The sequence below is a fragment of the Saimiri boliviensis genome, chromosome 9 (assembly GCF_048565385.1).
Source record: "Saimiri boliviensis isolate mSaiBol1 chromosome 9, mSaiBol1.pri, whole genome shotgun sequence".
Taxonomy (NCBI): Eukaryota; Metazoa; Chordata; class Mammalia; order Primates; family Cebidae; genus Saimiri; species Saimiri boliviensis.
Window position 1 is genome coordinate 94,563,305 of NC_133457.1, and position 27,190 is coordinate 94,590,494.

A 27,190-nucleotide genomic window follows, 5' to 3' on the forward strand; every position below is an offset into this window, starting at 1 on the left:
CTCATCCCTCCTGCAGCCCAGTCCTTGAGAGCCCTGCCAGACTGAGGGGCGCCGTGGGTAGTTGAAGCAAATCTGAGCAGCATAGCCGGGTGCAGCAACTTGCAGAAACCCGCCGGACGGACAGTGCGAAGGCAAAGTTGAAAGTAAGGAAACAGACCATAAGGCCGGCAGGCCCCACCTCCACAGAACTCAAACTGAAGCCCTTGCTAGAGAGCCTGGCAGCAAGTACACCAGCAGTTTGACTTCAACCAGGAAGACCGAGCTCTGGAAGAGACGCCATTGAGAAGGCGGGGCCGATCTCACCTGCGAACTCCAGGGAAGGACCACCCACCCAACAACCAGACTGAACCCAAGAGCGCCCAGCAACGCCCTCTACAGGCCAAAAAGGGATACAGCTCCAACCTCAACAGAAAAAAAGCATCCACTCAGAGAGGACTCCTGAAATCACCAACTTCAAAGATCAAAGGGAGATAAATCCACGAAGATGGGGAAAAAACAGTGCAAAAAGGATGAAACCATCAAAGAACATAATATCTCTTCTCCTCCCAGGGATCACCACTCCTCACTATCAAGGGAACAAAAAAAGAGAATGAATTTGACGAACTGACAGAAGTAGGCTTCAGAAGGTGGGTAGTAACAAACTTCTCTGAGTTAAAAGACCATGTTCTAACCCAAGGCAAAGAAACTAAGAACCTTGAAAAGATTAGACAAAATGCCAACTAGAATAACCAGCTTAGAGAAGAATAAACGACTTGATGGAGCTGAAAAACACAGCACAAGAACTTCATGAGGCATACACAAGTTGCAACAGCCAAATCGATCAAGCAGAAGAACGGATATCTGAGATAGAAGATCAAATCAATGAAATAAAACAAGAAGGCAAGATTAGAGAAAAAAGAGTGAAAAAAAATGAACAAAGCCTCCAAGAACTATGGTATTATGTGAAAAGACCTAATCTACACTTGATCGGCATACCTGAATGTGACAGGGAGAATGAATTCAAGTTGGAAAACACTTGTCAAGATATTACCCAAGAGAACTTTCCCAACCTAACAAGGCAGGCCAACATGCAAATCCAGGAAACAGAGAACACCTCAAAGATTCTCCTCAAGAAGAGCAACCCCAAGGCACATAATTGTTTAGATTCACCAGGGTTGAAATGAAGGAAAAAATCCTAAGGGCAGCTAGAGAGAAAGAGGCACCCACAAAGGAAAGACCATCAGATTCACATCGGATCTCTCAGAAGAAACCCTACAACTAGAAGGGAGTGGGGGCCAGTATTCAACATCCTTAAAGAAAGGAACTTTCAACCCAGAATTTTATATCTGGCCAAACTAAGCTTTGTAAGTTAAAGAAAAATAAAATCTTTTACAGACAAGCAATTGCTGAGAGATTTCGTCAGTACAAGACCTGCCTTGCAAGAGCTACTGAAGGAAGTACTAAACAGGAAATGGAACAACCAGCACCAGCCTCTGCAAAAACGTACCACATGGTAAAGAACAATGATGCAATGAAGAAACCATGTCAACTAACAAGCAAAACAACCAGCCAGTAACAAAATGGCAGGATCAAATTCACACATAACAATATTAACCCTAAATGTAAATGGCCTAAGTGTCCCAATCAAAAGACAAAGACTGGCAAACTGGATAAAAAGTCAAGACCCATCTCACATACAAAAACTCACATAGACTCAAAATAAAAGGATGGAAGAAGATAGTTGCAATCCTAGTCTCTGATAAAACGGACTTTAAACCAACAAAGATCAGAAGAGACAAAGAAGGGCATTATATAATAGTAAAAGGATCAATGCAACAAAAAGAGCTAACTATCCTAAATATACAGGCACCTAATGTAGGAGCACCCAGATACATAAAGCAAGTTCTTAACAACCTACAAAGAGACTTAGACTCCCGCACAATAATAGTGGGAGACTCTAACACTCCACTGACAATATTGGACAGATCAATGAGACAGAAAGTGAACAAGGATATCCAGGACTTGAATGCAGATTTGGACCAAGCAGACCTAATAGACATATACAGGACACTCCGCCCCAAATCCACAGAATACACATTCTTCTCAGCACCACATTGCACTTACTGTAAAATTGATCACATAATTGGAAGTAAATCACTCCTCAGCAAATGCAGAAGAACGGAAATCATAACAGTCTCTCAGACCACAGCACAATCAAATTAGAACTCAGGATAAAGAAAAGCACTCAAAACCGCACAATCACATGGAAACTGAACAACTTGCTCCCGAATGATGAATGGATAAACAATGAAATGAAGGCAGAAATAAAAACATTCTTCGAAAACAATGAAAATGAAGACACAACGTACCAGATCCTATGGGACACATTTAAAGCAGTCTGTAGAGGGAAATTTATAGCAATAAATGCCCACATGAGAAACAATGAAAGATCTAAAATCACCCTCTCATCAAAATTGAAAGAGCTAGAGGAGCAAGATTTAAAAAACTCAAAAACAAGTAGAAGACAATAAATAAGATCAGAGCAGAACTGAAGGAGATAGAGACACAAAAAACCCTTCAAAAAATCAATAAATCCAGGATCTGGTTTTTTGAAAAGATCAACAGTTTTTTTTCCAGGGGAAATCTGATTTGCATCTTTTTAATTAAAAGAAAAAACCTGTTATTAAGCCAGGTGCCATGGCTCAGGCTCATAATCCCAGCACTTCGGGAGGCTGAGGTGGGTGGATCGCTTGAGCTCAGGAGTTCAAGACCAGCCTGGGAAACATGGAGAAATGTCGTCTCAGCTAAAAATACAAAAATTGTCAGGATGTGGTTGGCATGTGTCTGTAGTCCCAGCTACTTGGGCAGCTGGGAGGATGAGGTAGAAAGATGGCTTAAGCCCAGGAGGCAGAGGTTGCAGTAAGCTGAGATGACGCCACTGCACTCCAGCTTGGGCGACAGAGCAAGATCTTCTCAAAAAAATTTTTACAAGCCCTGTTATTAAACAGATTTAATATTTTCCTTTAAAAAAATCATCGTACCATTGATAGCATCATAGAATTAAGGTAACATCAACGAAAGTTAGGATTCTTCTAGCCGTAAGCAACAGAAAACCCACTTCAAACTGGCTTCAGTGAAAAAGGCATTTGATTGTCTCTTGTACCTGAAAACCCTAAGGGTAAGCAGTTGGCTTCATGCACAACTGGACTTGAGGGATTAAGCTACGAGGCCCTGGTCTGTCTCTCCACCCTCAGCTCGGCTTTCTCTGCAATGGCTCCATTCTCAGTGGGAGCAGGATGGCTGTCAGTTAACTCCAGCCTCAAATACCGCTAGGTTAGAAGCTTCCAGACTTCTCCACAATCGAAACCAGTTTTGAGCCTGATGCCATTGGCTGGAATTGGGTCACATGCCCCACCCTGACCTCCACTCCTCTGAGGTTTGGGGAATGGAATGCACGGGCAAGCCTCTCTTCCCCTTTTGGAGCCCGAAGAAGAGTCAACTCCACCCACTGCACACGGTGCGGGTGGAGGAGAGGCGGCTTCTCCAGAGGAAAATTGAGGACGGCTACCATAAGAAGAGGAAGCAGATGATAGGTGACCCCCAACAGCCATCCTTGGAAGGAAATTATGTAAATGTATATTAATATGTACTAATAATCGGAGGTTTAGAAAGATGACTTCTGAATCACCCACCTGCCAGCCCAGGTGACCCAAGAGGAAAAGCATTATTTGTTAGATCATCTGGCAGAACGGGAGAGTCCATGGTGTTTCCTGGTGTGGTAGGGTTGGGAAGCCACAGGCTACCAAGTAGAGTGACTTGTCTAGGGCCACACAGCCGCCCACAGGCACGGGTGAAACTAGAACACAAAACCCAGGGATCTGGCTCCCCATCCAGTGCTCCCACCTGGCCTTGTGAGGGCCAAAAGTGGCTCCAGGAGGGATCCTCCAACTGGTTCCTCATCCCTAGGGGAGCAGCTCCAGCAGCCTCTCCTAACTGCCACGGTGGAGCATTTTCAACAAGTCCCTCCCACTCCCCTGCCCTTACTGCCCTGGGATCTCTATCTGTCTCAGGTGAAAGGAGGGGCAGGTCAGTTTTACCCGGGAGTCCTGAGTCCCACAGGCCTTCACAGTCTTTATGGCACCAATCTGAGGCCTTAATCTTATATAAAATGCAGTAAGCAGAGCCCTACACAAGAGCCTCTAGCCTCTAAAGCTCTTTCTGAAGCCACCACCACCAGGCCAGGCTGGGTCTTCCTGGGCTCCAAATCTCCACCCTACTGGATCCTAAGAAACCCACAGTGCTCCCACAGCTTGTGTTCAGAACTAGCACCGCTCTGGTGTGAACCCACCAGCCAGGCTGCCTGGGGGACTTCTCCATGGGAATGCTTGGGTGTAGCAAGCTGACTGAGCTGCGGAGGGAAGCCTATCTTGAAGCAGTGTTTGCATAAAAGCACATTATTTTCTATAGATGGTGTTTATTTAGATAAAGGGGTTACTATGATAGAGATTAAGAGGGGCTTAAAAAAAAAAAAAAAAGGTGGCCAGGCTCGGTGGCTCACACCTGTAATCCCAGCACTTTGGGAGGCCGAGGCAGGTGGATCACGAGGTCAAGAGATCGAGACCATCCTGGCCAACATGGTGAAACCCCATCTCTTAAAAAAAAATAGGGGCTTAAGCACCCCCAAAGCCCACCTCTTGGTGCCACCAGTGTTCTCACTAATTTAAATGAGAGGAACGACACCTTAAGCCAACGTCAGCACCAATGGTGAAAATCCAGACCCCTCAGTGGGAAAAACAGACTGGGATGTGGGCGGGACACATGGACAAGGTCTTCTTGGCATGTCAGCACTTTAAACAAGGATGATACTGATGACATAGAAAGCTGGCAATGATAAATTAAGTGAAAAGGGAAAATTATGGCAAAGTATGTATAACATGTATATAATCATATACGTATGTATACATGCATTAGGTTACAGTAGTTAAGAGCACAAGATCTGAAGCCAATCTGCCTGAGTTCAAATCTTTCACCTCTTTGAGCATGTCAATTAAACTCTCTGTGCTCCAACTTCTTTATCTGTAAAATGAGGCTAACCCATCTAAAGTGTCTAACACAGGTCCGGACATACAGTAAGTGCTCAAAAATGTTAGCTGCTAATCTTGTTAGTCTCTTGCACAGGAAACTTGGACTCCCAGCCTTGGTGTTGACCAGGCCTGAGCCTCCCCACCCCCGGGCTCAGGAACCTCAGCACCCTGCCACTGCCCGCTGCCCATTGTTTCTGCCTTCCTGTTCTGCCCTGCTCCGGAACACGGAACACGGAACACGGCGGGAGCAGCTCCAGCCAGCCAGGAAAGCATCCCTGTTCTGGCACCCAGCCCCCCTCCACCTTCAGAGTGCTCAGCCAAGCCCCTCCTGCTCCTTGTTAGGATCACTGAACTACAAGTCTTCAGACTGAATCCTACTTGTGTTTTCTCAATGGAAAAATGAGAAAATGAAGGAATCCACTTGACAGGGCCACCTGAGTGTTAAGTAAGATCACACGTGCAACCCTGAGAATGGCTGTCCTCACTTACTATCTCGCTCAAGACCGGCTTTCAAATGCTGCTTCCAGCCAGGATGCAGGGGGACTAGTTCTACCTCTAGTGTCTGGGGCTTAGATTTCCCAGATCATGCTGCCTTTCCCTATCTGACATCCGGATTTCCCCCAGAAAGACAAAATAGACCCTTCACTGAGATTAGGAGCTAGTCAACCTAGGTGAGCATGCCGTTTTGGAGATTATTCAAACTGAGCCCTGGAGGAGTCAAGCGACTCAGAGTACCCCAGCCAGCCACTGGCACAGGTGCGGTAAGGAGCCAAAGCCACAAGTGGGTGAAAGAGCTGGGCAACGTTTCCAGGTTGGCAGCTTGGAGAGAGCAGGATTTGGGGTTGCTGGATCCTGGCTCTGCCACTGAATTGCTATACGACCATTCTGTGCCCATTTTCCTTCTCTAGTGGCTGTAGGAAGGCGGATGTGGCTCCTGACCTTGCCTGTGCCACGGGCTGGCTGCATTACTGAGTCATTTGACCCGTCCAGGGTCAGTTTGTCTAATATCCAAATTGGCATGCTCACCTAGCTTAATGAGCTAGCCCCTGATCTCAGGGGAGTTTCTTTCTTGTCTTTCTGCTTTCCATTTCTCTGCTCAGAAGTGGAGCTGTGTCAACAGATCAGGGCTGGGTATTTGAGGTTTTTGGAAGAGTAAATCCAAGTCATAGCTTCATGTCTTTCTGCACTGGGCAGGACCAAGGCTAGGCTTTTTTAAAATTTCAATAGTTTTTGGGGTACAGGTGGGTTTTGGTTACATGTATAAGTTATTTAGTGGTGAGTTCTGAGATTTTGGTACACCCATCAACTAAGCTGTGTACCCTGTACCCAATATGCAGCCTCTAATTCCTCAACCCCTCCCACCGTCCCCTGTGAGTCCTCAAAGTCCATTATATTCTTCTTGTTGTTTTTTTTTTTTTTTATAGGAAGTCTTGCTCTGTCGCCCAGGCTGGAGTGCAGTGGTGCAATCTTGGCTCACTGTAACCTCTGCCTCCTGGGTTCAAGCAATTCCCTGCCTCAGCCTCCCAAGTAGTTGGGATTACAGGTTCCCACCACCATGTCTGGCTAATTTTTTGTATTTTTAGTAGAGATGGGGTTTCACCACCTTGGCCAGGCTGGTCTTGAACTCTTGACCTTGAGATCCACCCGCTTCAGCCTCCCAAAGTGCTGGGAATACAGGCGTGAGCCACCACACCCAGCCTCATTATATTATTCTTATGCCTTTGCATCCTCATAACTTAGCTGCCACTTAGAGAACATCACGAGGTCAAGAGTTTGAGACCACCCTGGCCAGCATAGTGAAACTCCCATCTCTACTAAAAATACAAAAGTTAGCTAGGCATGGTGGTGCACACCTGTAGTCCTGGCTACTTGGGAGGCTGAGGCAGGAGAATTGCTTGAACCTGGCAGGTGGAGTTTGCTGTGAGCCGAGATCGTGCAACTGCACTCCAGTCTGGGCAACAGTGAGACTCCTTCCAAAAACAAAACAAAAAAATATGATATTTGGTTTTCCATTCCTGAGTTACTCCACTCAGAATAATGGCCTCCAGCTCCACCCAAGTTGCTGAAGAGGCCATTATTCTGTTCCGTTTTACGGCCGAGTAGTATTCTATGGTGTATATATACCACATTTTCTGTATCCACCTGTCGGTTGATGGGCCATTTATGTTGTTCCCATATTTTTGCAATTGCCAACTGTGCTGCTATAAACATGCGTGTGCCTGTATCTTTTCCACACATGACTTCTCTTCCTTTGGGTAGGTACCCAGTAACGGGATTGCTGGGTTGAATGGTAGTTCTACTTTTAGTTTTTTAAGGAATCTCCACACTGTTTTCCATAGTGGTTGTACTAGTTTACGTTCCCACCAAGGCTGGGCTTTTGATCTGCTTTCTCCCCACCCTCACCCAAGGGCAGCTGAGAGGACCTCTGTGTCCACAGGTTGCTTTGACATAACAGATGACACAAAGCAGCACGCTGACTGCCCACTGTACAGTAGCAAATGTCCTGTCAACAGAGGGCGTTTACTGAAGATCTGAGGGTGGAGGAGGAGCTGCGTCACAGGAAGGCAACAGCTTCAGAATCTAACCCTATTCTCAGAGTACTCTCCCACTTGCCCTCACCCTCCCAGGGGACGTTCCCTGGGGGTCACTGTACTGTTCCAGCCTCCATCCATCATGCTGCATTCCTTCTCCTGTCCCCTCTTTTTGTACCCCCATCTTGTGCATTGCCACAGGAACCCCCAAATCTGTTTGAATGGGGGCAGCCATCACGGGCTAAGTTGCCCCCATCTCCATTAACTCCCCCAAAACCGTCCCAAATAAAGTCACCCCCCAAAAATCTTAGGACTGTATTATGCTTTTGTAAGCACATGGTCTTACAATATGCCCCCTCCAAACTGACTGCCTCTCCAAAGCCCATCTTTGCCAAGCTCCTGCTCTCAAATCTGACCACCCAAATCCGGCATAGGGCTCAGCTGGGCAGTCTTCTGCTGAAAAGTACATCTTCCATAGAAGGCTGCCGGGACTAGAAAGGCGTTTTCCCACTGTTACTCATCCACTTCGTCTTCACTAAAATTCTGCAGGTTAGGAAATACTGCCCCAATTTTACAGAAGTGGAAACTAATGCTCCTTGCTAGGACTGTGTCTTAGTCCATTCAGTGTGCTGTAACAACTACTTTAAACTGGGTAATTTACTAACAGAAATTTACTACTGCTCACAATTCTGGAAGTTGGGAAGTCCTCCAGATCAAGGTCAAGGTGCTCTCTGCTTCCGAGATTACATTTTGTCACTGTATCCTCAGGTAAAGGGGCAAACAAGCTCCCTCAGACCTCTTTTATAAGAGCCCTAATCTCTGCTCTAATGACATAATCACCTCCCAAAAGAACCCACCTCTTAGTACTATCACATTGGAGATTCAGTTTCAACACAGGAATTCTACCTGCAGTGGCACGTTGGACTGACCAGCCTCAGACCCAGGCTCCAGAATGTCAGATGTCTTTCTATCTCTTAGCCCCTCACTTCCAGGTAGGTCCTAGCAGGGCTCAGTGCAGCCTCTCAGGTCACATCTGCTACCCCTGCCCCAACACAGGTGATCACAGCTGGCTGGCACTCTGGAACAGAGGCCTGAGGTTGTCATAAATGTCATTCTCCTTTATTTCCTACTCTCTGCCTTCCAGGCATGTGATGGGATGGCAGGTCTCTGCTCCCTTGTGATTGAGAGGTGGGGTAACCTGGCCAACGAGGTGTGAGAAGTGACATTTGTCATTTGGGCTGCAGCACTTAATTGCCAGATAGAGACCTCTTTCCCTCTGCCATGGCTTCTGACAGCCTTTGAGATGGCAGCTGCTCCATCACCCCTGGTCCTGGAGTAAGGAGACATGGGGACCCTGCCAGCCCTGGGTGGATAGTAGTGTGCGTGAGAAAGACACCTTCTATTAGGAGCCACTAAGATTTCAGGGTGGTTTGTTGCTGCAGCATAACCTGGCCTACCTTAACTCACATATATCTCCAAAGAGCAAAACCAGACAGAGCTCAGAAACAGCATGAAGAATGTTGTCTCTGGAGACCAAATGCTCAAAGTGGACATCTTTGGTGTTCAGGCCTCAGCAGGGACCGGAAGTGGCATAGAGTTGGCCCTTTGTGGGACCTTAGTACAGCTAGAGGAAACCTCAGAGAAAATCCATCCAAACTCTTCCCTTACCAAATATGGAGACTGAGACCCAGAGAGGGCAGGGGCCGGATAGCATGCTATAACAGAGGCTGGCACAGAACCTGCTAACAACAGACTTCCTCCATTTCCCAGACTCCATGCATTATGTGGCCAGGTGATCAAATTTTTGCCACCTAAGGACTTCTTTGTGGGTTTCTTAAAGAGGAATCTGTGACTCAGCTGCACCTGGGTGGGACACTACCCAACGTTCACAGCCAAGGCCTGGCCTTACCGCTCTCAAGATGTACTGCCTTGGGCAATGTGCTTTTCTCTGAAGCTGGGGACTAAGGTGAACAGATGAGATCAGTATATACCCAGTGCCCAGCAGAGCGCCCACTGTGCAGGAGCTCAATAAATGGTACTCTTCCTGTTATTTCATTTAGCGATAGAAACAAAGCTGTGGTGTCACAAGCCAGGGTCTTACTGCACCACCCAGATTCCATGCAGAGGGCTGGAGTGCAGAGAAGCTCCTCTGCCAAGCTTCCATTCTCTCTTCTGTGAAGAGCATATCCTTTTTCACTTCAATCGGGTGACTGTTTCTGTAACATGCAGCCATGAGAAAGTAGGAAACTAACATTTACTAAATTTCAGCTGTGTCCTAGGCTTAGTCCTCATTTAGTCGTCAGGATAAGTCTGTAAAGAAGGTAGGTGTGGAAACTCCAGCTCAGAGAGGTTTAGTAAGGTGTGCAACATCACAGAGCTGGGACTCAGATCTGATGCCCGAGCCCAACCCATCTTTTAAATAAGGGTCAGCCATTTAAGTTTCTAACTGTGACTGACTTTTCTAGGAGGGGCATTTATTCATTCAATCAATATTTACTGAGGCCAGGTGTGGTGGTTCATGCCTGTACTCCCAGTACTTTGGGAGGCCAAGGTGGGCAGAGCCCTTGAGCTCAGGAGTTCAAAACCAGCCTGGGCAACATGGCAAAACCCCATCTCTACAGAAAATACAAAAATTAGCCAGCTGTAGTGGCATGTACCTGTGGTCCCAGCTACTTGGGAGGCTGAGACAGGAGCATCACTTGAGCCTGGCAGACAGAGCAAGATCCTATTTTTAAAAAAAATATGAAAAACAAAAACAAAAACAAAATATGTAGAGAGCCTGCTGCGTTCTGGATATAGTACTAGGCCCTAGGGATAAGACAAGCCCCTGCCATCATGGAGCACCCATTCCAGATGGCATAGGGACTTCGCCTCATGAGCCACTCTAGGTGACAGTAGCTGCCTGCAGCATTGTAAGAGGATCCAGAGAGGGCTCTGGGCTCAGCAGGAAGGACGTAGTGGTTGATTACTCAGGCGGCCACGGGAGCTACTAGGCAGTTTCTGAGTGTGTGCTGTATATTGGCCACCTAAAGTTTTAGACTTACTCATACAAATGTAAACAAAACAGACATATATTCTGATCAGAGCACAGGTTACACTCCTTATTTTGAAAAGTTAACTAGCTGGGCATCATGGCTCACACCTGTAATCCCAGCACTTTGGGATGCTGAGGCAGGTGGATTGCTTGAGCCCAGGAGTTTGAGACCAGTTTGTGTAACATGGTGAAGCCCTGTCTCTACAGAAAATAAAAAAAAAAAATTAGCCAGGTGTGGCGGTGTACACCTGTGGTCTCAGCTACTAGGGAGGCTGCGGTAGGAGGATCCCTTGAGCCCGGGAGGTCGAGGCTACAGTGAGCCATGACTGCACTATAGCACTACAGCCTCGGCAACAGAGCGAAATGCTATCTCCAAAGAAGAGTCACCACCGTAGAGCTAATAACTTGGCCCTGTCCTCAAAGAACTTAGGGTCTAACTAGCAGCCTAAGGTACACACGAATATAAGATGATTATTATTAAAGAATGGAACAGAATAGTCTGATTCAGAGTCAGAGGGGAAAGGCCACGTGGATGGGGATGATCCAGGAGGCTTCCTGGAGGAGCTCAGTGGTGGATTTGGTGAGGTGGGTGGGTCAGGGCAGGAGAAGGGGTTCCAGGGGCGGCAGCAGCACAGGCAAAAGTATGGAGTCAGGGCAAGTGGGAAGTGGGGGTGCGGTGGGACAAGAATGGTGGGGCTCCCGGCCCAGCTGAGGGAGAGGGGCAGGGGGAACGTTGAGGAACGCTGTGGAGGTCTCCATGTCAGCCCTGGGAGTTTAGTCCAGACCCTGAAGCAGGAGGGGGCTGCTGAAGCCTTCGAGCAAGGGCATGCCCAATGGAAAGGACTTCCAGGTGGCTGGAAGTCAGTGATGGGTGGCAACTAGAAAAGCAGGGAAGAGAAAGAGAGTCCCTGTATGTATTCAACAGATGGGAGTTCGGGGGCCTGGGCCCCACCCTGACACGCTGGGACCACAGGCAAGTCCCTTGCCCAGAAGGGCTTGCTGCCTCCTCTCTCTTCTCTGAAGGCCCTTTCAGGTCACGACTGAAGTGAGGTGGGGAAGGAGTCGCTTGGTTCAATTGGGGTCTCTATTTTCCACTTTGCTTTGGCCTTGGAGACCTGACCTAAGGCGGGTCCATCACCCACATTACCTCAGCTTCAGGCCCACGGGGCTTACAATGAGGTATGCCTCACACCTCAGCTTTCAGAAACGGCATGTCCCATAGAAGAGAAAGCATGGCCTTGGGCGACTTTCCAGCTAACCTGAGAGAGAAACTTTGCCCCGTGCCTCAGTTTCCCCACCTGTAGGAATGGTGTGAGTCACACTTACTCTGCAGGAAAGGTATGAGGAGCCACTGAGATCATGCCTTTAAAATACCAGAGGCAGTATCCCTGTGCTCTCTGGGAGTGACAAATGTCTTTCTTATTATTGTTCCTATTGCGTGTTTCCTGTGTGGGACTCTGAGCTGTAAGCTCTTCATAGGTAGGCACAAGATCTGATATCCAAGGCTAGTGCAACTACCAGGTGGGTCATGGGGACTGTGGCGTGGGCCTGTATGGCCTGGCGGGCAGCCCAGATACTGACACATCCTGAGTGTGTACACTGTCACTCCTCATGGGACTGCCCAGCACGTGGGTCCCCGTCCCTCTCCAGGCACCCAATGGGACAGGCACCCTTTTACAACCAAACCCACCAGAATCTTACTAAATTCTTCCCCCTTTTCTGTTTAAATTTATATGATTGTTTTTGAAATAAGTAGTACATTTAATCTTTTCAAAATTTAAGACACCAAAAAATGTGCCATAAAAAAAAAAAAATCTCCACTTCAGCACACAGTTCCTCAGTTCTGCTCCCATGAGACAACCAATCTAAATTCCCGTTAAAATAATTAAACTTAATCACTTACCCCTTACAAAAATCATGACTGAAAAAAAAACAAACAAAACAGAAAAACACCACCTTGGAACACACAAAAGTACAAACTAAAAACCTCGACGCCACCATCCAGAGATACTCGGCATTTTAGCGTATGTCCTCCTAGACTGCTTTCAACGCACGTCCACTTGACAAAAAGGGAAAGCAAAATGCAAGAAGAGATTCACAATATTGATTTTTCAGTATCTCACCAGAATCTCAAAAATATTTCCTCATAGCTTCTTCCTTAAATGACTTTAATAGCTTTGTGATCTTCCACAGATAATGATTTACTAAGCAGAGGCATTTGGGATTTCTACATTTTCCTTATTAGAAGCAGCAATGATGGATGGGCCCTGAGACTTCACTGTAACAAATTCCAAGAAGAAATGCTGGGTCACAGGGTCTGGCCACTTTTTAATATCCTGGCCTAGACCCCTAGATACCTATCACAAACCACCCTCTAGTCAGCGGCCTTCCCCGATCCACAGGACTAGGCGTCCAACCCAAATTTAGAGCTATTTAAGAAAAGGCCAAGAAGTCTTGGTTCATATTAATCCTACCTCCAAATCTAGACTAAGGCCAAAGGCCTTCTCTGGGCTGGCGACCTGCCTTGTTTACCCAGTCACAGGCCCGACCTGTGCCCAACCCAGTCCAAGGTGAGTCAGCTGAACAGGGGACGGGCACCACCCTTTCCAGAGCACGAAGCCAGCTGAGACAGGGCTACCTTCCAGGAAGGGAAACAGATTCAGCAGCAACTGGAGAAGGACGTGGAGGAACATCTAGCCTGCAGGTATGCACTGGGGGTCCTGACCTGATCCTGGCTGGGACTGGGATGCCTGAGACCTGCTCTCACCCTGTCTCCTTCCCTCCCTGCCCCTTCCCTTCTGGGACTTCTCAGGCAGCTTCCTTTCGAAGTGCTTCACTCCAGGAGTCAAGTGTGAAGTGAGGTTTCTTCTCCTGATCCCAGCCCTGGGCCAGGTTTGATTGTGGGCTGAGTGATTTTCTTGACCCAGACATCATGAGGCCTCCAGTGCCTTCTGACTGCACGTGACTGTGCTCAAGGAGGTGAGACCCACACTTTGCTCCTTGAAAGGCCAATTCCAGCTGAAACCAGAAGCTGTAGGCAGGCAAAAAGCCCATTTCCCCCAAGGAATCCATAGCCCAGGGTTCCTTCTCTGGCTTGAAGCTGTTTCTATCAAGAAACTCTCCTGCTACAGCACTGAAACACCTGCTGGGGAACGACACCAGGGACTTCACCTTTCTAAAAACTAGCTTCTTCATCTGGAGACTGAAAAGAGCCCACAAAGTCAGGAGAACAGAATGACATGCTGGACACAAGGAGCCAGTGCATGCCCTCCTCAGCAGGGCCTCAGAAAATGGGGCAGGAAATGAGCCTACTATGGGCGGGGCGGGCACTGGACAGGTGGCTTCACATACAGTGGACCAAGCTCATGACAGTTCCACCACCATCACTTCCCAGCTGGACTCCTGCTCCCACTCCCGCCCTGCAGGCTAACCTCCAAACATCAGCCAGAGGAGGCCTGTTAAAATAACCGCTGGAACTTGGCACCCTGCTGCTCAAATCCCCCCGTGGCTCCCACCTCACTACAGTAAATGCCAGTGCCCTCGTCATGACCTCCAGGCCCTCCAGGATCTGGCCTCTCTCACTTCGCCAGCCTCCTTCCCACTACTCTTCCTTACTCCCTCTCTGAACAGCTTCTCACTGGTGAGATGCTCTAAACACAACACCAACTCCCACCTGAGAGCCTCTGCAATGGCCATGCCCTCAGTCTGAAAGGCTCTTCCCCAACCCTCTAGGCCTTTCCTCATATGTCACCCCAGCCCGCCAGCAAGGCTTCTGAACCTCCTGACGCAACACTCCATCCTGCTGTTTTTCTCTCCATTGCCTCCTACCATCTAACAGAGCACATAAAGTCACAGAGCCTATTTATCCAGCTCCCCCCCCCCCCAAAAAGCACATTTGGGGATCAATTCTTCTTTCCTTCACTGCTGACACCTAGAACAGTCCTCAGACTTAGTAGGTGCTCAGTAAGTTAAGTGTTGAAACAATGAATAAACAGCTAACTCTTACGGAATGCCTATTCTGTGCCAGGTACTGTGCTAAATGCTTTCCACATACACCACCTCTTTTTAAAAATCTTTCAGTCTCCAGATAATTGTGATGCAAGTATTATTATCCAGATTATAAAGGAAGAAATGGCATTCAAAAGCCTATGCTGTGCTCTCACAAGTCAGAAGCAGTCAGTCTGAACCCTGCTCTCCCCGCCCCACCCTGGGGGGTGGGTTCAGGTGCGTCTGCTGGAGAAAGTCACAGCTTTTCTCCAGCAGGCAGTGCGGCCCTGAGAGGAGCAGGGGTACATGCTGGTGGCCTAGCAACAGCTTCTTCCATTCCGACTCACCGTATCCCTGGGCTAATTTGGCCTTCCAGGAGCTATTCCTCTGACACTCTAACCCACGTTTCCCTCCCGCGCGCTGTCTTGTAAAGGATGGATGAGCTGTCCACAGGAACGAAGTGGGAGTCCCTTCAGCTCTTTGGAACAAAGTGTTCCAAAGGAGTGTTCTCACTCTAAGTTCAAAGATGGGGGCTGAAGTCCCCTTGTCAGCCGTGCTGATCTCCAAAGCCCAGCTACTGGTTTGTTGTGGGTGTTATTGCTTATAACATCAAAAAGGACAGAAGCTCAGGGATGGAAATCTGGAAAGTGCTGTGGGAGAGGAAAATTCCTCTGGGAGAGAGGAGTTAAGTGGGTCCTTTTCCTGGGAGCTGAAGATAACTCCCAGATTTCTGGCACAGCCCTGGGTGGATTTAGTGGGACTGCTGTGGAGGCGCAGCAGCTGCTGGGGAGAATTATGAGGCCAGTTTGGATAACCTGCAGGAGGTAAACGGGATCCAGAAAGCAACTAGACTCTCAGGCCCGAGCCTCCCTGTCCCTGGAACAGCACTCTCTTCCCACCCACTTGAATATCCATCCTACATGGCCCAGTCAGAATCTTCTTCCTCCCTCCAGAGACCGTCCAGATTGCCCTAGCCTTTTTCCTATACGCCAGACCCAACTGAGTCCCTCATAACTGGCTTTTGGTCTGATTTTGCTGTGGGAACTGATTTGCCCCGCCAAGCCAAGAACCCTTCCCTAGGTAGCAGAGGCCCAATCAGTCACTGGTAGATGGGACACGAGGTGACTCTGCGTAGGATAGGGCGGGACCTTTTTAGCTTAGCATTGGGTCAGAAGTCACTGCCAGACAAGAAACGGGTGAGAGGGTGGGAGGAAGGGTGAAGTCACAATTGGTAAGAAATACCTTGGGACCTGACGCCTCCGAAACCAGAGGGCGCGCAAGAGCAGCCTGGAGCTCACGGGTCGACCTGGTTCTCCTCTTTTCCTACGGCTGCCTTAGTACAGAATCTTATAAGTCCTCCTCCTTCGGAGGCTAAAATGGTGTTCAGAGGCCAGGGGAGTTTAAAGCTCGATTTCACCCTCGCAGCCTCCAATCCGGTAAAGAGGGACCGCAGAGCCCAACCAAGCCTTCGTATCCCTTACTCTGCCGCTTTACCTGATCTATTTTTGTGGATGCCGGCGTCAGCTACGGGTGCCCAGAGAAAGCACGAGACCGGGTGGACTCTAGTAACCCACCCGACCAACAACCCACGCGGCATGGAGGCCGCCATTTTCCACTCCGCAGCCGCCAGGGATCCTGGGAGTCACCCCTAGCCGCGCCTAAGTCCGGGTGGGCGAGACGCAGGCGCTCTAGGCGCTGCTGCGTCACTTGGCGGGGTTTCTGCGCAGGCGCCGTAGCCCTTAGCAACCGCCGTAACCTGTAGCAACCCGAATATGTCGCTTCCTGCTGGTTTGGGGCGGCAGCGGCGGGGGTTGTAGTCGTTTCGAGATCATGGAACGATGTGACAAATGGGAAACTGAGGCCAGGGTGGAGGCAGGCCCTAGGGACCGTTGCGTTGGCCCTCTCTCCTGGACTCTCGCAATGGATGGAGTTTGTGCCTCGTGGCTCCTATTTCCCAAAGCAGGAAATTGAGGCCAAGGGAAGGGGCAGGTTTGTCCCGAGGCTGTAGCCTAGGTGATGGTTCCCCCGAGTAAAAAAAATCAATACGATGCCCTGTCTTTATAAAGGAGAAGTCAGGGAAATGAAAGCAATTCCTAATAAAAGAATACGCATTTCACTTTGTAAAAGCTGAGCCTGACTTACACCGGATCGTGCTTATACCTAACTTAGGAGTCAGCTTAGATTTACTGTAAGAGAATATTCAGCTGGATTTTGCCAACAGTTTATGTCTGACATCTTGAAGCAAAGGCTAAATACATTTGTGTAGAAGCGTGGAGCCACTCTGACAGCTACACATGCGCACAGACGTGGGCATGCTGCTCCAGTGACTCACCCGTGGTGAGCAGAGTGGGCAGTGATTTTCTAGAATGGTGAGCAAAGTGTAACTCCCCACAACTAACCTAGTGTATGCATTTCCAGACAATCTCGTATTTATTAAAACTAGGGAAAAATTCACTATGATTGTATATACAACGAATTATAACATTTTTGGCCTACTTGAAGGTTTGATCTGAAAGTTGTGTGGGACAGGACCATTTGTTGTGGTGACTGTAATGGACTGTCCCATCCATTACAGGAGTTTCATATCCTGCCCCCCCACCCCAGGGATATGACTGTCCCCTCAGTCTTGTGACACCCAAAAATACCCACACAAATTTCCAATCTCTTCCTTGGAAAACCACTGATTTATTCAGTCAAACAATTTCTGCTAGCATACGTGTGCTGGGCAGTGTCGTGGTGGGAAAGGATCGAGTGTGAACAGGACAGAGCTCCTGCCCTTATGAGTGAAGTCACGTCACCCCAGCACAGGCCCCTCAGTTTCCTGTGCCACCTGCAGGCATGCCTTTATCATGCGTACCTGTCACATGTGGGTTCAGTGGGATGAACAGGACACACATTGACCCCTCAGAACTGCAGTCAGGATAATTAGTAAGTTCAGGCGGGAGACTGAAGTTCAGCCCAGCACGGTCCCGGGGCAGTGACCGTGCTGCCTGGGAGCCAGGGGAGGCCTGTCCCACAGGAACTGAGGGCATGGAGTAGACTGCGTCAGCGAAGCCTGGAGGTGTGACAGAGCCAGTGGTTAGTGGGTAAAGGAAGGAACCCGGAAAGTCAGACTGCTTCCCCACATTTCGTCAGGAAGGAAATAAAACATGTCTTGAGAGGTCACCATTCCTTTCCCTTTCTCTGGGCACCTTGCTCAGAGGCCCTGCTGATTCTCCCCGGGACAATGAGAAGGCGTTTAGTAAGTGAATGTTCATGGTGCCTCTCCATCCCCCCTTCCCGCCTCCGTCTGAGCAGTGCTCTGCTGAGCGTCTATGTTCTGCTACAGTTTATGTGAGAGTCTTTATAAATTTCCTACTGGTCTTACTTCACTGTGGCCAAGATGAAAAGTTGACAGGAAGGGCTGGAGATGGGCGGAATACAGTAGAGCTCCACTATCGAGAGGGAATTCGGGGCAGAGTTCCAGGAGGGATTCTAAGTGTCCTGATGCCTTTCTGTTTGAATATTAACTTTCAACCTGCTTGTCTGTGCCTCCTCTCAAGGGGGCACCAGCTGCGCCTTCATCCCTCCCCACCCTCTGCGCTCTGCAGGGTGTTCCGAGAAGCAGCCATGTCGTCCCTGTACCCATCCCTGGAGGACCTAAAAGTGGACCAAGCCATTCAGGTAAGTTGCCGGGCCCTGTTGGCCTGGACTCCCTGAAGGGTACCTTGGGGATTACCCTGGAAGGTGCTGGGTATTGGGGCCACTTGGAAATTCCTGTAGGCCTCAGGGCAGGTAGGTCTCCGCTGCAGGGCCTGCTGGGCAGAGAAGGCACCCAGGGGGCAATGCCCGTGGTGTTACAGTGAGAATGGATGAGACCGTGCAGCTGCACACGTGTCTCTCTCATGCCTGCTCTGGCCCGCCCAGTCCCAGCTCTCCCTCTGTCCAGGATGGGCAGGCCCCATGCTCTGAGGCAGGCTTTCAGAGGAAACAAGACTCTGGGCTTGGGGATCGGCCTGCTCAACCCCCAGAGACCCCTTGTCCCTCCATCCCAGCACTCTGGGGTTCCAGTGGGTTTTGAGAATTTGGAACTTCTCAGCTGAGAATCTGATTGGGAGATGGGCCTTGATGTTCTTCCTTCTGCAGACAGTAAATGAGTTGTGGTATATGGTGGGTCACAGTCCTCAGAACTTCCTCCCCGGAAAAGACACATCTGTAGAGGCCACGTTTACGTGATCTCGAGCCCTGAGGGTTGGTGGACACTCCCCCCTCCACCCCAGGCCCACTTACATACCTGATGCCCAGACCCTGGCCTCGTGGAGCTCCAGGCTCTGGGGTTCCTGGGGTCCTGGCCACAGCTGACCAGTGCTCCCTGCCCCTCCCTAGGCCCAGGCCAGAGCTTCACCCAAGATGCCAGCCTTGCCAGCCCAGGCGGCAGCCATTTCCCCAACACCAGGTGAGTGAGCTGGGTTGGGAGGCTCCTGGGTGCCCAGTCCGTTCAGGGAAGAGGTCATCAGGGAAGCTTGGCAATGCCAAAGGTATGGGAGGCTCCTAGGTTATGACTCAACATGGTGGAGGAGAGGACCAGGCTTCCAGCTGCTACCCATGTCTTACTGCCTGGGTGACCTGGGCTGAGTCACTTCGCCTCCCAGAGCCTGTGCCCATGCTGCTCCCTCCCTCCTCGACGGCCTGGCGAACTCCTTCCAAACCCAACTCAGGTTTAGGGAAGCTGGGCCTTCTCTGATACCTCCAGCAAGGCCACCTTGAGAATGTGATATCATTTGTGGGGGCCTCTGTCTAAATAAACAATTGGAGTCACCTTGATTTAGCATGTCAGCACTATTCTGGTGACCCAATCTCATGTGACCCCAGGAATGAAATACCACACTTGCCAGACTTCCTTGCTGGAACTGTGGCTGGCCTGGGGTGGGGACAGGTGGGGGAGAAGCAGATGGCAGATAGCGCCCCAAAGAGAGAAGGGGCCAGACCCCCACTTACCTTATTCAGCTCAGGCTGCCATAACAAAATACCATAGGTTGGATGGCTTCAACAGCAGAAATGTATATTCCCACAGCTCTGGAGGCTGGAAGCCCAGGATCAAGGTTCTGGCCAATTCGGTTTCTAGTGAGGGCTCCCTTCCCGGCTTGCGGATTGCCACCTTCTGGCTGAGAGAGAGAGAGAGAGAGAGAGAGAGAGAGCTTGAAAGCACCTGCCCCCTCTGTCGTCTCTTCTTATAAGGACACACTCCTTACAAGAAGGGATTAGGACTCTGCCAGTTCTGGTGGGAGCCATTCACTGAGGGGTGCAGATTTCTGGGTGCCAAACAAAGTCAGTGGAGCTGAATAGCAAAGTGGTGCATGCGGACTCGGTGTCCCACCCTGCACCTGGGCCCTTTGAGGAGCGTTCACCAGCGAGTGTTCCTGGGATACCCTGCACTCTTGGAAATAAACATCATTCCCAGGCCCCATTTCTTAATAAAAATGAGCAGCCGCAGGGGAGCCAGGCGGGTATGGGGAAGCACATGCCCTTGAATGCCACATTTCTTCTTTCTTCCTTCCCCGTCAGTTTTGTACCCAAACTTGGCAGAATTGGAAAATTATATGGGCCTTTCCCTCTCCAGCCAAGAAGTCCAGCAGAGCCTGCTTCAGTCTCTAGAGGATGACAGTGTACGTATTTGGCTTCTGCCTGCTGTGGGTGCAGAACGTCCCAATCCTCCCTCTTTCCTAGTCTTGCCACTCAGCAGACCTTCTTTCTCTCTGCGCTCGGACCTCCTCTCTCCCCAGCACTCTGTGGCTGTTTCTTGATGACACTGTTAATTTTGAGGCTTCATAGAAAGCACTGTGGGCTTTCACGGTTTCAGATCTTCCCACAACCCTTGGGGCTGGGGAACCAGGGCTTGCCCTTTGACCTTGGGCCTGAGCTGGATGAGAAGGGAGACCCTTAAACCCAGCATGAACCTGGGGGCATCGAAAACAGGGCTGCCTGCATGGATAAACAGAGCCAAGAGGGCAGGAGCTTGCCACCCAGCTCTGGTCCCCTTTTTCTCCCAGAAGCCGTGGAAAGAAGGAATCTCCTTGATCCTGCTTTCCACGGCTTCTGGGAGAAAAAGACACCATATCAGAAATATTCGCTATGAAAACATATTCACCTGCAGAACCAGTCCCCACCTAAGCCCCTTGCCAGTTCGCTCTAGCAGCCCTGAGTCCCACCTGTCAGTCTTTTCTGCCAGGCTCATCCCAAGCCAATGAAACAGAAAGTACGAACTGCAAAGCTTGCTAAGGCTGGGGAGTTTCATGAAGTTGATGGAAATGATGATGGAGAACTGTCACAGACGCGTACAAAGCCACTGCCAAAGTGAGAATCTGACAGGAGAAAATCGACAAGGATGAGGCCCTGTGGGACCCTGAGAAGAACTGGTGGCCCCCTGGGGTGTTTCTCCACGATGGCCCCCTTCATGGTCATGCTGTGAAAGGCAGACACGAAGCAAAGAAGGTCCTGCTGTAGGCAGCCCCCCGTCACCATCCTTTGTTTCAGTAATTAGGACACAAATGCATTCAACCTTCAACCTTAATTTTGATACAAATATAAGATGATAAATACATTTTTATAATTTTAAATTGTTTATGGCTTTTAACTTTTTTTTGGCGGGGGACAGAGTCTCTCTGTGTTGCCCAGGCTGGAGTGCAGTGGCGCAATCTCGGCTCACTGCAACCTCTGCCTCCTGGGTTCAAGCGATTCTCCCACCTCAGCCTCCCGAGTAGCTGAAACTATGGGCACGTGCCACCACGCTCAGCTAACTATTTTTGTGTTTTTAGTAGAGACTGGGTTTCACCACGTTAGGATGGTCTCAATCTCCGGACCTCATAATCCACCCGCCTCAGCCTCCCAAAGTGCTGGGATTATGGGCATGAGTTACTGTGTGGGTTGGCTTTTAACTGTTTATTGTTAAATAGTAGATTCCCAGGAAGATGAAAAGTAAGTACAGAGAAATCATTTGTACCCTTCAGGCAGTTTCCTCAATGATTACGTTTTCCATAGCTATGGTATACTATCAAAACCAGGAGTCTTACGCGGGTATGATGTATGTCTCTAGTTCTCTGTCATTTCATCAGTGTGTAGATTCATGTAATCAGCGCTGCAATCCACACAGAACTAGTTCATTACACAACCACCTCTGCTTCTGTATAGTCGTGCCTGCCTGCTCGCCACCCTCCCTAACCACTGGCAAACAGGCATCTGTTTTCTGTCTCTGTAATTTTGTCATTTCAAAATGTTATATAAGTGGAATCATTCAGTATGTGACTATAAGGTTGGTTTTTTCTACTCAGCACAAAACCCTCTAGATCCATCCAGGCTGTGGCGTGTGTCAATAATCGTTCATTCCTTTTTACTGCTGAGTAGTAAGTAGTCCGTGATGCAGATGTACCAGGATTTGTTTAACCTGTTGAAGAATAGTTTAGTTGTTTTCAGTTTTTGGTAGTTATAAACAAAGCTGTTCGTATACAGGTTTTTGTATAGACATACATTTTCATCTCTCTGGGATAAATGCCCAAAGTGCAATTGCTAGGCTGTGTGATAAATGTATGTTTAAAATTTTTTTTTTTTTTGAGACAGAGTTTCGCTCTTGTTACCCAGGCTGGAGTGCAATGGCGCGATCTCGGCTCACCGCAACCTCCGCCTCCTGGGTTCAGGCAATTCTCCTGCCTCAGCCTCCCGAGTAGCTGGGATTACAGGCCCAGCTAATGTTCTTTATTTTTAGTAGAGACGGGGTTTCACTATGTTGACCGGGATGGTCTCGATCTCTTGACCTCGTGATGCACCCACCTCGGCCTCCCAAAGTGCTGGGATTACAGGCTTGAGCCACCGCGCCTGGCCTGTATGTTTAAATTTTTTAAGGGAACTGCTACCAGGTGTGGTGGGCATGCCTGTAATCCCAGCACTTTGGGAGGCTGAGAATATGATTAACATTTTATATGTTAATTCTGCATCCCAGGACCTTGCTAAACTCCTTTATTTGATCTAGGAGTTTATTTGTAGATTCTTTGGAATTTTCTAGTAGACCATCATGCCATCTATAGATAGGGACCGTTTTATTTCTTCTCTCCTGATCTGTGTGACTCCCCGCTCTTTTCTCGCCTGTTGCGCTGTCTAGATCGTCCATCTTTAACAGTGGTGGGAGAGCGAAGTTCCTTGCCTTTTTCTGCATTATTAATTTTTACATTTTTACATTTGTTAAGACAAAAATCCAGTAGTTTTATCCCCTGCTGCTCACTGTTTACTGTGACTTTTTCTATTTTAAGTGGATTTTAAAGGAGTCTTCCTCCTACCAATTTCCCTCGGAGAATGAGGGGCCTCTTTCTGTATCCTCGCCCCTTCTCTCCCCATGTCCCTGGCTTTTTAGGGGCATGGACTTTGACACCCTCTAGTGGTCGCATGGAGCCACGTCTCCTCTCGGCCCTCGGGGAGAGGTGTGGACTTGGGACGTGGTGGGACCCGGGACCGCTCCATCTTTTTCCCATCGCTACCCCTACTCCAGTGTCTCCTGAGGCACAGGGTCCCTACGGGCCTCGCTGACCCCCTGCTTCCTGGTGTCTGCAGACAGCGGCTTCGGGCCCTGGGCCCGGCCAGGTGGTGGCACCGGTGTCCGGGAACAGCCTGGGCCTGCGGCGAGCGGAGATCAAGCCCGGGGTGCGCGAGATCCACCTGTGCAAGGACGAGCGCGGCAAGACAGGGCTGAGGCTGCGAACAGTCGACCAGGTAGGGCGCTGGGGCTGGGCGGGAAGAGGAGCCTCGAGCTCCACCCGCCCTCCCGCCAGGCCTCAGAGCTCAAAGGTCCCGTCCACAGTAAGGTGGGCCTCCTAACCCCAGCGGGGAGGCGCTCGCTTCCTGTCCCTCTGTCCCGATGCCCAGGCGGGGCTGGTTCTGGGTTGCGCAGGGCCCTCCACTGCCCTCTTCAGGGGCCCCTGTCTCTCGGAGGAGCCTCCTTTCCCGCCTGCCGTTCACTGTCCAGGGCATCTAGCTTCCAGGCGACGGTGTAGACAGCGGACGCCAGGGTTTTGTGAATGGTACGGTAGAGTGTTTGCAGGTGCAGCCTCAGGCCAGGGTTGAAATCCTGGCTCCCCTCCTTCTTAACTATGTAGCCTAGAGTGTTTCTTCCCCAGGAAAATGGGGTAACCTTGGTGCCCGCCATGCAGAGCTGTGCCCCTGGGACACTGTAAGCTCCCTGAGTATTAGGAGGAAAACAACAGCTTGGAAGAGGGATCCTGGCCCAGGATGGGCCAGGGACGCTGACTCTGTGGCCCTGCCTCCCCCAGGGGCTCTTTGTGCAGTTGGTCCAGGCCAACACCCCGGCATCCCTTGTGGGGCTGCGCTTTGGGGACCAGATCCTGCAGATTGACGGCCGTGACTGTGCCGGGTGGAACGCACACAAAGCCCATCAAATGGTGAAGAGGGCATCAGCTGAGAAGATCGTCATGGTGGTTCGGGACAGGTGAGTAGCCAGGCCTGGGCAGCCTCTCCCTCTGACCCCAGCCACGTCCCCAGGCCAGCTCACTGTCCCTCCTGCCAGGCCATTCCAGCGGACTGTCACCATGCACAAGGACAGCACGGGCCACGTGGGCTTCGTGGTCAAGAAGGGGAAGGTCGTCTCTTTGGTCAAAGGGAGTTCTGCGGCCCGCAACGGGCTCCTCACCAACCACTATGTGTGTGAGGTGAACGGGCAGAATGTCATCGGGCTGAAGGTAGGCCGGTGGCTGCGCCAGGGAGGGATGGCTGGGTGGGGGGAGGGCTCAGGTCTGTGGGCAGCTGAGCCTCAGCGTCCTCATCCTAAGGTTGCTGTAAGGATTTAGTAAGACAGTGTTGGTAGGGCTGGATGTGGCAACTCACGTCTGTAATCCCAGTGCTTTGGGAGGCCAAAGCAGGAGGATCACTTGAGCCTGGGAATTTGAGACCAGCCTGGGCAATGTGAGATCCTTTCTACAGAAAAAAACAAAAATTAGCCAAGTGTGGTGGTGCACGCCTGTAGTCCCAGCTACTCAGGAGGCTGAGGTGGGAGGATCACTTGAGCCTGGGAAGTCAAGGCTGCAGTGAGCTGTGATCATGCCGCTGCACTCCAGCCTGGGCAAGAGAGACCCTTTCTCAAAAAAAAAAAAAAAAAAAAAAAAAAAAAAAAATGTGTACTTAGAGCTCTGAGTACAGTGCCAGGCATATAGTAGGTGCTTAATAAATAATAGCTATTGCTACTGACACATGGAGGCCAGAGGCATGACAGGATTAGGAGTGCATAGAGTTTCCAGGCACCCACCCAGGTGGCTGCTGGCTGCATGGACATCTCCTTGCTCTGTATGACACTGTTGTTTGCATAGTGGATCATGTTCAGAAGTAGGAATGTTTTACAAAATTGTTATTCAGAAATCCATAGGGTTGTCAGGCTCTTCAGAACTGGGTTTGTCCCAGCCAGCCATACTTCTTGAGATCATTTGTCTTTTCAAAGTTTATTTCCACCTGTGGCCATCACTAGTCCTGTCTAGCACATCTTCTCTCACTTATTTTGGAACAACCGAGAGGACAAATAACCAGATTACATTCATGTGTAAAGTAAAGGTCACTAGGCTCTGAGTAAGAGCCAGAGGCTCTTCTGTGGCCACAGCATTAGTGTGTGGACCGCCTGGCACACTTTGCCTAGAGACTTTTAGTTTCTTTTTCTTCCCATGATCTATGTGGTGTTTGCAGGCCTCTCTTTTTACCAAACAAGCAGATCTAAGAGGATGTAAGAGGAGGAGGACCCTTGTGGCCCTGACAGCAGCAGGAGTCAGAGGGTGGATGGGCGCACTTAATACCACCCACAAAATGAGGATTCTCTTTATGCATTGAGGCCAGAACCCAAATGTGACCAGGGCCAGGGATACAGGATAGCAAATGTGGGCTTGGTGGGCCTCTGAGAGCCCTCGAAAGGGGGAGAAGAATCGCACTGATGAGGCCCTGTTATGCGTCAGGCCCACTTCGTTGGCCTTCAAGCTGAGGGTGGGAAGCACATGGTCATTTGACCAAGGAGATCCTCAGGTGGGAGGCCCATGTTCTCATTCAAGCAAGGCTTTATCTAGGAGTCTGCTGGGACCCTTTTCTGGCAGGCTCGGGGTCCGAGGCAGCCCTGCCCTGCAGTCAGGCATCAGTGGTGTCCTCCAGCAGTGGCCATGCTGACCCTTTCACAGAGGGGCCTGCAAAGTTGCCCCTGGTTCCCAATCCTTAAGGTGATTGCCCACTTGCCTTCTCTCTAGGACAAACAGATCACGGAGATTCTGGCCACAGCTGGGAATGTTGTCACCCTGACCATCATCCCTGCTGTGATCTACGAGCACATGGTCAAAAAGTAAGGCTGCACCCCTCCTCTGCCATCCCCCACCTCCCTGTCTCCTGGCTGCGCCTGGGCTCGGCCACTCCCACCTTCTCAGCCCTGAGACAGGGCACAGGCCCAGCCAGCTCCATCCTTCCTTCCCCTCCCCTCCTCCAAGGTAGCCTGTGGCTTCTGGAGATTTGTAAGTCTTAGAACTGGGAGTGAAGGCCCACATGGAGGCTCTGGCTCAGAAGGGGATGGGGGTGCTGGAGGGCGGAGGGAAAGAGCTGCCAACTTTACCACCATTGTTGCTGTACCTAGGTTGTCTCCAATGCTGCTCCGCCACACCATGGACCACTCCATCCCAGATGTCTGAAGCCATCAGAGGGCAGGGCAGGCCTCCCACCCTCCTGTGGCCAAGGGCAACCACCCTCTGACTATGGGATGCAGCTGGCTTGCTGCTTAAGGTGGGGGTTGCCTTGAGGGGGGCATGTCCAGGAGGGTGACCATGGGATGGCGTGGGTGTGTCGTTTATAAACACAGGCCTCCTTGGAGCCTCAGACTCCAAGCTGGGCTGAAGCTCCGGCAAGGCCCACAGGCAGCCGATTCTCTGGCACTGGTTTAAATGCTGGCCACGTAGGCAGGCTGCCTAAACACTTCTTAAAGTTGCAACTGGGCCCCTTTCAAGATTTTGCTCTACTAGGAAAACAGTTAAACATTTTGAGACCAGAGTGACATTCTTTGTGAGAGCTTTTTCCTTGCCTGGACTTGCTCTTTGTCATAGACTGTGGAAGTTCTCAGCCTTGATTATCTTTTGAATAAGATTTGATCTTAAACAAAATCCTGTCCTCAAAGGTAATTGATTCCCCCCAAAACTATTAAAAATAATAAGATAAAAAAGTAACTGAAATTTTAGAGTCTTGGTCCCCTGACATGCCAGGGCTGGTTTTCTCTCCAACAGTGGGGAGACCAGGGTCTTTTCAACACATGGCCTCTGAGAGACATGATTTGGCTCTGCCTCTGTCACGTGCTGCCGGCCAGCCTGGCACAGGGATGACTGGAACCGGGGGCAGGATGGAACTGTGGGGACGGGGTGGGACTGTGGGGCAGCGGGACTGGCAGAGGGAGCACTGGCTTTGGGGCTCCCTCTCATGTGACCAGCTGCTTCTGCAAAGTGGGAATGAGAAGCCACTTCAGGGGGTTCTGGGGGGATCAGACACGATGTGCTCACGGTGCCCAGCAGGGTGTGCCACGTGGTTGGGGG

General features: G+C 50.1%; 2 protein-coding genes across 10 annotated transcripts in view; one reads left to right on the top strand and one right to left on the bottom strand.

Annotated features, from left to right (window-relative positions):
• The window catches only part of LOC104653401 (uncharacterized), a 90,428-nt gene extending 74,177 nt beyond the window's left edge, over positions 1-16,251 (bottom strand). For 7 of the 8 annotated variants that reach the window (XR_012519331.1, XR_012519332.1, XR_012519330.1 and 4 more), the window contains exon 1: positions 1-13,465. Coding sequence is in view for 1 of the 8 variants with exons in the window: in XM_074406350.1 (XP_074262451.1) it covers positions 16,110-16,224 (115 nt within the window). In the remaining 7 variants the exon portion in view is untranslated. Of the gene's footprint in view, positions 13,466-16,109 lie in introns of those variants that run through there. The other variant, XM_074406350.1, reaches the window with a different exon arrangement.
• Positions 13,226-26,836, top strand: SDCBP2 (syndecan binding protein 2). 2 transcript variants are annotated; one of them, XM_074406349.1, is made up of 10 exons: positions 13,226-13,332; positions 13,441-13,607; positions 18,206-18,278; positions 18,981-19,050; positions 20,160-20,260; positions 23,193-23,351; positions 23,909-24,084; positions 24,163-24,334; positions 25,871-25,962; positions 26,248-26,836. In XM_074406349.1, exons 3-10 carry the CDS (start codon positions 18,225-18,227, stop codon positions 26,300-26,302), a joined length of 879 nt encoding a protein of 292 aa, XP_074262450.1. In that variant the 5' UTR covers positions 13,226-13,332; positions 13,441-13,607; positions 18,206-18,224; the 3' UTR covers positions 26,303-26,836. The 2 variants fall into 2 exon arrangements, with proteins under 2 accessions (XP_074262450.1, XP_003941079.2); XM_003941030.3 differs by lacking the exon at positions 13,441-13,607.
• The last annotated feature ends 354 nt before the right edge of the window (positions 26,837-27,190 follow it).